At 37.2% G+C, this 10,908-nt stretch overlaps 1 protein-coding gene across 1 annotated transcript in view; it reads right to left on the bottom strand.

Moving 5' to 3' along the window:
• Nucleotides 1–632: 632 nt before the first annotated feature.
• LOC138259736 (sodium/hydrogen exchanger 2-like) overlaps nt 633–10,908 on the bottom strand; it is a 503,208-nt gene continuing 492,932 nt past the window's right edge. Inside the window, exon 12 of the mRNA XM_069207631.1 lies at nt 633–4,959. Coding sequence (XP_069063732.1) covers nt 4,829–4,959 — 131 coding nt within the window. The 3' untranslated portion in view covers nt 633–4,828. The remainder of the gene's footprint in view (nt 4,960–10,908) is intronic.

Genomic DNA, 10,908 nt, shown 5'->3' with positions numbered 1-10,908 from the left:
TTTTGTGCAAGAATAAAGAATTGTGGGCTTAAGACTGAGACTTTCCCAATCACATTGAATGCAATGTGCCTATTCAAGGACAACATAACTGTCCTAGAATGAATAACAGACGATGTAACAAGTCATGTCACCTGAATGATTCTGGGAACATCTGAATCTAAAACAGTAGAATTATGAGAGAATTTTCAAATGCACCATGTGGTAAAATATTTCTTCTTGCTTGTTTCCCATTTGGTGTAGTGAATGTAGTGAATAAAATCCTTTGTATATGTCCTACAAAAGAAGCTGCTTATTCTGCTTGTGGGCCCTCACCTTTTACCTATTTTAGAAGGTGAATCTATTCTTGATTCACAGTAGAACTTTACGTTCTTGTATTTTATGATTTATATACTTATATGCATAATTGATGTATTTCTGTGCTAATATTCTTTCAGTAAACTTCAAAACTTTAGCCCTTTAGCCCTTGTCTCTATTTCTTGCTAAAAATGTTTACAGCTTCATCGTAATGTGTGAGATTTAACCAAGTAGAGACAGGTCCATCAGGGAGCACCAAAGTCCATAAGGGACTGCACTGTTTCCGGTCCTAGAGGTTGGTGCACATTGGGCATGTAAATGAGACACAGGACACCTTGTGGCAATTAGGTCTTTACAAAACCATACAATAAATACATACATTGTGCTGCTTCGTATGGCAACAGCTGTTGTCTGAATGAGTCCAGGGAGGGTGTGGTCTGTTAATGAACATGGTACATATATTTTCGACGTACATTATAGGTTGCATGCATTCTTTCTTATTTTATTTGAAGATAACATAAAATACATTTAGATTTTTCCCCCTTTGAAAAGCTATTCTTCCTTTTGAGGAGTAGATCTTACATTTATCTGTACACCACAATGGAGCACAGCAAAACATGTTTACAAAATATAAAATGAATAATTTTTCCATCTGTATTTATATTCATTTCTCAGCTTACAATCTAGTCTATTTTGGTTTGGGCATTCTTGCATTCATCTTCATTGATCTTTGAGACAGACCCATTGGTGTGTTTTATCCGTGGTTTCCAATGATAAAATGATTATTGGATTGACAAGTTTGCAGGTAATAGATCTTTTTGGCTTGCTCTCTTTATCTGTGAATACCAGTGTTCTTCACTCTCCTACTGATGATCAAATACATAGAACTACAACAAAGAAAGAGACAATATGGGATACTCTGGCATGCAAAAACTGCCACTGGAATTTGGTGCTTGATTTAGGGGTGTGTGGGACCAAAATATTGAATTTCAAATACTGATATGCAAAACTATTGTGAATACAATATCCTGATGGTAAATATATATAGGTTAGTATAGGTATGACAGCTTTAAAATACAAAAATCCTCAGGGCACGTAGGTGTGGAGTTTAGAAAAGTAAATCTATACTTACCAAGATACTATAATCTGGTTTTCAATATTTAGCCCATGATATTAGAGCTTATTGATACTTTAATGTTTAATTTTTTGATACAGAAGGAAGTGGCTTAACTTGTAGTGGAGGATTATCACTTCCTTCTGGAAGCAAAAGATGTTCTGTTACCAATCAACTACTGCACTATCACTGCAAAGGTGTTCCTTGTCTAGGGGATTCTCGAATGTAGCTAGCAGCACCTCCGCTCTGAAGCAGGAATGCCTACATTTACACACCTCAAATGGTTCATGTAGATATTCTCCCTCGCCACACGTCTGCATTTTCTTTTCCACCATTCCTAGCATGACTCTTGAAGGCAAGAAATGTCCATTTTGTTTATATACAGAACATTTAAGAAAAAACAATACTACTCCATTAACAACATGTTCTATTGCATTCACAAATCTGAAAGTAAAATACTCCTTTTGTGGAAAACACTGTATTCTAGCATGTGCACAAACAGCCTGGGAGGATAGTGTGTGCAATTTGGCCACTCTCAGCACCTAAGCATTTTTATGTTATCGCAATTTTGTACGGAGCAACAAATTTGCAGATCTTTGTTAACTGCAAACAGAAAGGAAGAGCATTGAACTGTAACAGGTTGGAAATTCCAGGGCCCTGAGCCTGTGGCCAAAATCACTTCCATACAAATAATGAAACTGAGATCACAGCGCCTCAGAGGTCAAAGTTAAACAAAACCAAACTAACTTGTTAAGGGTATGTGACTAGTATACTCTGTGTCAGAGTGTATTTAATTATTAGAAAATAATGGTGATTTGAATGTGCTTAAATTAGTATAAGAAGGCTGTAGTAAGAGACAGTGCCACAGCCAGCTTGCATTGACATCCATTCATAAAAATTGTTCAATTTATGTTTGTGTTTGTATTTTTCCATTTGAGAAAATAAGTGAAATAGACGTTTTCTTCATAGAGTCTACTTGTTGGTTTAGAAAAAGTGTTTTGATTTACCTCCTAACAAAGAAAGTCTGCTGCGAACGCTCTCAAGTACTGCAATATTCAACGCCTTTCGCACAGGGTCAAATGAAAGACAGCCATTCATAATTGTTTAATGTAAGAAAAAAATGCAAGAATATTTCCTTCATTTTCACACAGTAGGTGTGCCTAAATGTTTCTTATTTGATACTTCACATTTTCTTATTTCTATTGGCTTATGTGCAAGTTACTGTATTAGTACAGCTCTATGATGCAAGATCTCATCACGTAAACAGTCTGGCTTTCACTGTCTGAGACCTATAAAATGTTCCCTTTTGGGAGATATGTCATACTTTTTGCTTACTTTCTCAAAGGCAGACTCCATGTTGGACTGTCTTCTGATTTATACTACCCAGACTCATCTTTAGTCCGCCTAGTGGTTTATATTTAGGCTTTACCTGACAAGTATTATGCATGTCCCCTTGCTGAACTATACTTTGGTTCTGGCTATTTACGTGCTTTGAAGCTGTACCTTATTTTGTTACCTCTCACAATTTTATTATTTGATGCATTATTAATGCTGATTTGAATCTAGCAAACTAATCACTTTTTTCCTTGGGTAATGACTACTATATGTAGATAAACGTTTATAGTTTTGACTTTGAATTTTGACCTGTGAAGGCTATCTTGTTAAGTGTGTGATTTGTATAATCTGCATTATAAAGAAGGGCACATCATTTGAGGCATTAAAAAGAAGTACCAGCTGCAATATATAGATGACTTTTGGTGCTATGTTTAAATCATCTCTGGGTATTGACGACTCTGGCTGCCGTGATTTGAAGAACCTAGAGGGAGAAAAACCATTGCACTTTTAACTGAGACCTTAGCTTGAACCCAACCTCAATGGCATAGCATTGTGTCTTGAGCTTCTCAATAGTATGGATATTTCTTGTAGCCTAATTACAAAGTATTCACCAGTGACAGACTAAATGTGCACTATTGCCTATCTATCTTTACACTAGCATTTGCATTGACCGATCTATGCACATAAGTGATATAATGTTTGCATTGACTGATCAGTGTCAGAGTGACAATTGAACTGAAAATAATTGCCATTTCAGCTGGTCTGTTGGTGAACATGTGATGCAAAATTGCCCATTCACTGATGAAAAATTGCTCATTCTCCAGTGCAATGTATGTAATATAGGGCCAGATGTAGAAAACAGTTTGCACGTCGCAAACAGCGATTTTCGCTGTTAGCAATGTGCAAACTGCACTATGCAATGCGCAAAACCGGTTTTGCGATTCAGTAACCTGGTTACCGAATCGCAAAACGGGTTTGCAAGTCGCAGTGCGACTCCCCTTTCTAATTGCGAGTCTCAGTGCAATGCCAGATTGGTTTGTGACCGCGAATGCCAATCGCAGTTTGCACCCATTTGAAATGGGTGGAAACCCATTCGCAAAAGGGAAGGTGTCCCCATGGGACCCCTTCCTCTTTGTGAATGGAATTGCAAACATTTTTTCAGAGCAGGCAGTGGTCCTATGGTCCTATGGACATTCATCTGAAAAAATGAAACAAAAGCATTTCATTTTTCGCTTTTGTAATGCATCTCATTTTTCTTTAAGGAAAACGGGCTGCATTACAAAAAAATGCTTTATTAAAAAGCGGTCACAGACATGGTGGTCTGCTTTCCGCAGCAGGCCACCATCCCTATGAATGCCGCCACTCACAAGGGGGTCGCAAATTGCAACCCACCTCATGAATATTAATGAGGTGGGCCTTTACGACCCCCTTGCGAGTCACAGATGGTGTCAGGGACACCATCCTACATTCCAAGAGTCGCTCTGACTTGCAATTTGCAAGTCGCAAATTGGAATCTTTCTACATCTGGCCCATGGTCCTTAGAAGCAGAAAATGCAAGATTGTTAAATACTCCACATGCAGTATGTAACCATAAAATGCTCTATGACTCCTTTTCTGTTACTAGGCAGTATGCATGTCCACGATGTTTCAAGGCTTTTTAGAACAAATCAACTTAACTCAAATATAATAAATTAATTAAACACCTAAATCATTAGTTAGGCCCTTGTCAACCAGCTAAATCCTTTTTTATTATGTTCAAATATTTAAATGATTTTGAAGCAGAAGGTGTATCTCAGTCTGTATTCATGCATGTGTACATCCACAAAAAGATATCCTATACTATTATAAAGAAGTATTGTGGGATTGAGTATACACAGAGAAAGAGCAGCATTCCAGGTGAAACTTTTTGGGTGATCATAGGCCAAGAAGAACCAGTTATAAAGAAATGTCCTATTACTGCATATACTATTGACTGGTTATCTGCATTATTTTCTAGTCAATCAGTTGAATGCCCCACCTCTACCCCCAAGACTCCAGTCACCATCTCATTCCCTAGGAGAAGAATGCCCATGCTGTAATTCATGTTCACACACATCGTCCATTTTCTGATTCTTCTTCAATAACCTCTTCTGTTGCATCAGGATGAGGAAGCATAACGAAACATGTAGAGGATGCTGGATTGTATTCTACACTTGGGACCGTTTCAGCATCCCCAACTAGAGAATACAGAAGAAAACAGAAGATTATGAGCAGAACATTGTTAATAAACAGTAAATAACATTCTCAAGCAAGCATTTCCCTCAACCAGAAGAACTTCATTAAACTCGAACCAAGGTCAAATTATGATTAAGAAGCATTATTAATTTAGGATTCAGAGCTCATTAGCAGTGTGAGTAGTTGAGAACAAGTACCTTCATATATGCCAAATTTGTAGGACATCTCAGCTGAGGTAATTCATTACATGAGTGTTAATTTATTCTGATAATTTTAAAAAGTGTCTTTACAAAGGAGGCGAAGATGAATCCAAAAATACATGTGAACATGTAGAGTTCACGGGGAATCTCAAACAAACTTTGGAATATGTTGTAAACAGACTAGACTGGTCAGACGTCAAACTATTGATTAGCAGGTATGTGGAAATGCATGTATTGAAAACAGGGAAGTAGAATGGGCCTAATACTAAATGGTTGAGGGGGCAGGGAGCCAGAGTATGAATTATATGAGTGCTATCTTAATAGGAATTATAGAAAATGGTGATGAATGCGCTCATATTTGAATAGTTGTGAGTATTTTCATTTTCAAGTGCTCCCAAGTTACCCACTTTAACAAGCACCAAATCTACATTCATAAAATAAACACAAACGAAAGTGTGCAATCAAACTGCCTAATGCGCCATACTGAACACAAATATACAACGGTAAAGGATCAACCTATGGGAAGCCGTTCATGTCAAAATTACAGCTCCCTATAAAGGATACCTCCTGGAATGCATAGCGTATTGCAAAATGGATATGAAATACACCAGAATGAATATACTATGTGTCAAAATAAATATGATACCTGGCAGAGTGAATCTGACTTGAACCAAAACAAATATGAATATGCTACTTAGTGATTATTATGAATAACTCACACTCAGAATTGAATAAGAGATATACTGAAATATATGTATCAATCATACTGAAATAAATATGGCCCTCACTGTAAATAATAAAGCAATCACTGAAACATGTTTTACGTTTATGTTTTACGTTTAAGTTCACGTTTACACGTTTGCCGTTTACGTTTACATACAATATCTGTCAAAAAGAATGTGACATTTCTTGAAATGACTGACATAGGCCAAGAGGAATATGACACACATTGGAATGAATATGACAGCTTGAAATGAATATAAGGTACTGAAATGAAAATGCATTATTCTGAAAGGAATATAATGTGCAATGAACATTACATTTATAAAAAAATGAATACGGTTTGCATTGAAAGTAATATGACACACATTGACATGATTATGATATGTGTTGCAATTGGTATGAGTCATGTTAAAATCAATATCATGCGTTAATATGAATGAGACATCTATTGAAAGGAATATGACACATGCTAAGATGAATATGACATGAAATGAATATGAGCCCTTTTGAAGTTAATTCAACATGCCTTAAACTGAATATGACTAATGCTGAAATTAAAATGAAACTTGTCAAAATGAATGTTATGCTTTGAAATCAATATGATACACATCGACATGAATATTGCATGTATTGAAATGAATTTCACCTATGTTGAAATGGATATGACCCATGTTAAAATTACAATGTCAGGAGTGAAGATGAATATGACATCCACTGACACGAATACACCATTCATTTAAAGCAATATGACACATGTTAAGATTTATATGAACCATTTTCAAATTAATATGACATCTGATGAAGTTGATATGACCCATATCAAAATTAATATGGCATTCATTTAAATTAATATGGCACTTATTAAAATGGATATGAAACTATATAAGATAAATATAGCATACTTTGAAATGAATAAAGCACATATCGAAATGAACACAAGCCATGTGTAAATTAAAATGCTCACTATTTAAATATGGCTTGCCTTGAATCGATGTTGATTTGCTTTAAAATTAACAATACATATTGAAATTAATATTACATATTCTGAAGACAAATTAATTAACTAAAATAAATATATGTTTTCGACTATGTGCTACATTTAGTTTTTGCCGCCTTTCAGACCTTGAGCACTTTACCACTGCTGACCAGTGTTAAAGTGCAAGTGCTCTCTATCTAAATTGACCTGATGATTGGTTTATCCATGATTGGCATATTTGTTTTACCAGTAAGTCCCTAGTATAGAGCAACATGAGTGCCCAGGACCTGTAAATCAAATGCTACTATTGGGCCTGCAGCACTGATTGTGCCACCCACATGAGTAGCCCTGTAAACATGTTGCAGACCTGCTACTGCAGTGTCTGTGTGCAGTTTTAAACTGCCATTTCAACCTGCAAGTGCACCCACTTGCCAGACCCAAACCTTCCCTTTTACTACATGTAAGGTACCCCTAAGGTAAGCCCAAGGCAGCCCCATGACCAGGGTGCAGTGTATTTAAAAGGTAGGACATGTACTGGGGTATTTTACATGTCCTGATAATGAAATACTGCTGTAGGAAAGTACCATCTTTCTTGGCATGTTATCCCCATTTTTACATGTATGTCAGTATGTTTTTGCCTGTCTCACTGAGATCCTACTGGTCAGGACCCCAGTGCATATAGTTTATGGCCTAATGTGTGTGTCTGTATAGTGCTTGACTGTGTCACTGAGGCTCTGCTAATCAGAACCTCAGTGCTTATGCTCTCTCTGCTTTTAAATTTGTCACTGTAGGCTAGTGACTTCATTTACCAATTTCAATTGGCAAACTGGACCCCCCCTAATAAGTCCCTAGTATATGGTACCTAGGTACCCAGGGTATTGGGGTTCCAGGAGATCCATATGGACTGAAGCATTTCTTTTGCCACCCATAGGGAGCTCAGACAAACTCTTTCACATGCCTGCCATTGCAGCCTGCGTGAAATAGTGCACACTATTTCACAGCCATTTTCACTGCAGTTAAGTAACTTATAAGTCACCTATATGTCTAACCTTCACTTGCTGAAGGTTAGATGCAAAGTTACTAAGTGTGAGGGAACCCTTGCACCATCAAAGGTGCCCCCACATAGTTCAGGACCATTTCCCGGAACTTTGTGAGTGCGGGGACGACATTACACGCATGCACTACTTATAGGTCAATACCTATATGTAGCTTCACAATGGTAACTCCGAATATGGCCATGTAACATGTCTAAGATCATGGAATTGTCCCCCTATTCCAAATCTGGTACTGGGGAGCCAATTCCATGCATTCTGGGGGTTCCAGCATGGACACCCAATACTGCCAAACCAGCTCCCTGAGGCTTGCACTGCAGCTACAGCTGCTACCACCTCACAGACAGGGTTCTGCCCTCCTGGGGTCTGAGCAGCTCAGTCCCAGGAAGGCAGAACAAAGCATTTCCTCTGAGAGCATGGTGTTACACCCTCTCCCTTTGGAAATAGGTGTTACAGGATGGGGAGGGGTAGCCTCCCCCAGCCTCCAGAAATGCCTTGAAGGGCACAGATGGTGCTCTCCTTGCGTAAACCAGTCTTCAGCTGTTCAGGGACCCCTTTCCCCTGCTCTAACCTGAAACTGGACAAAGGAAAGGGGACAACCACTCCCCTGTCCATCACCACCCCAGTGGTGGTGCCCAGAGTTCCTCCAGTGTGTTCCAGAATTCAGCCATCTTGCTTTGTAAGGTGTGGGGCGACTCTGAAGGGCCAGCAGGTGATGTCAGAGACCCCACCTGATAGGTCCTTACCTGATGAGGTAGCCAATCCCCCTCTCAGGGATATTTATGGTCTCTCCTGTGGGATCTCTTCAGATTCTGCTTGCAAGTTTTCTTCAGCAATCCTCTGCAACTACTACTTCACCCTCTGCAACTAGTACTTCACCCCCTGACCTCGGATCAACTGCAGCCTGCTCCAGGAACCGCTGTAACAGCAACAAAGTATCCACAAGGGATACTTTTCTTCTGCAACTTCAGCTCCAGCCAGCAACTGCAACAGTTTCCATGGTGTGCACGCTCTGGGGACTTCCTGTCTTCACCCTTCACCAGAAGGACTGAAGAAATCTCCCTCGCCACTGCGGTGGTCTGCGCTGCCTGTTGGTGTGGGCGGGACTGCAGCAGTCTTTCCCTATGGGACTACCAGCATCGTAATACTGTGGTCTGACTGCCAAGCAGATGGTGGTCACGCCGCCGCCATGGTGGTGCACAAACCGCCAAACTCGTAATGCGACCCTTTGAGAATATGTAACATTAATTTCAATATGTAATATTAATTTTAAAGCAAATCAACATAAGTTCAGAGCAAGCCATATTCATTTAAACAGCAGTCATATTCATTTAAACATGGCTTGTGTTCATTTCAATATTTACCTAATTCATTTTTAAAGCATGTTACATTTATCTCACAGTTTCATTTTCATTTCAAAAAGTGTGACATTCATGTTACAGAATGTCATATTACTTTTGATGTGGGCCATATTAATTTCACCAGGTGTGATATTCATTTCAAAGTGGCTCATATTCATCTTAACATGTGTCATATTCCTTTCTACAAACATCATTCATTTCAATGGATGTCATATTCACCTTAACACCTGTCATAATAATTTTAACACGGGTCATATCCATTTCAACATAGGTCATATTAAAATTTCAATATATGCAGTATTTATTTTACTGTGTATCATATAAATTTTAAAGCATAACATATTCATTTTGACAAGTTTTATTTTAATTTCAGCATTGGTCATATTCAGTTTAAGACATGTTGAATTCATTTCGGTGGAGCTCATATCTGTTTCGATGCATGTCATATTCATCTTAGCATGTGTCATATTTCTTTCAATGGATGCTTCATTCATATGAACACATCTTAATTTTAACATGAATCATATCCATTGCAACATATATGATAATCATGTCAATGTATATCATGTCACTTTTAATGCAAGCCATATTCATTGTGATAAATGTCATGATAATTTTAACGTTACTCGTATTCATTTTAAAACATGTCAAATTAATTTCAATGAAGGTCATATTCATTTCAACTCATGTTATTCATTTTAACATGTGTTATATTCTTTTCAATCAATGTTAACTTTATTTCAATGGATGTCATATTCATATTAACACTTGTCATATTAATTTTAAGATGCATCAATTTTAACATATATCATATTTATTTGAATATGTATCATATTAATTTGAATGTGTGTCATATTAATTTCAAGGCGTGCCATATTCATTTTAACAAATCTCATGTGAATTTCAGCTGTGGTCATACTCATTTGAAGGCATGTCAACTTCAATTCAATGGGATTGAATTCATTTCAACACAAGCCATATTCATTTTCAATCATCTCCTATTCATTTCTGTGTGTCTTATATTCATTGCCATTTCAGTAATATTGATTTCAACACAATTCACATTAATTGCAACATGTTTAATGTTCATTTCAATGTACATTGTATTAATTTCAATGTGCATTGTTTTCTTTTCAGAAGATAATATATTCATTTCAATACTTTATATTATTTTCAATCTGCCATATTAATTTCAATGTATGTTATATTTCTCTTGGCATAAGTCAATCATTTCAAGAAATGCTCCATTCTTGTTGGTGAATATTGTATTTGTTTCAGTGATTGCTTTATTGTTTACAGTGAGGGCCATATTAATTTCAGTATGATTTATATATATTTCAATATATTTCTTATTCAATTTGGTGTGTGTGTTATTCATAGTAATCACTAGGTAGCATATTCATTCTGCCAGGTTTCATATTTGTTTTGGTTCAATTCAGATTCGCTCTGCCAGGTATCATAATTATTTTGACAGATAGTACATTTATTCTGGTGTGTGTCATATTCATCTTCCAGCACACTATACATTTTAGGAGGTGTCCAATATGGGGAGCTGTAATTTTGACATGAACGGCTTCCCATATTAACCATTCTTTCAGAATGTTATATTTTTGGTTAAGAGTATTAACATTGCTCAATT

The sequence above is a fragment of the Pleurodeles waltl genome, chromosome 2_1, assembly GCF_031143425.1.
Source record: "Pleurodeles waltl isolate 20211129_DDA chromosome 2_1, aPleWal1.hap1.20221129, whole genome shotgun sequence".
In the NCBI taxonomy this organism is placed as follows: Eukaryota; Metazoa; Chordata; class Amphibia; order Caudata; family Salamandridae; genus Pleurodeles; species Pleurodeles waltl.
The sequence above is the reverse complement of the archived record's forward strand: the minus strand, read 5'-3'. Positions and strand labels throughout refer to the sequence as shown.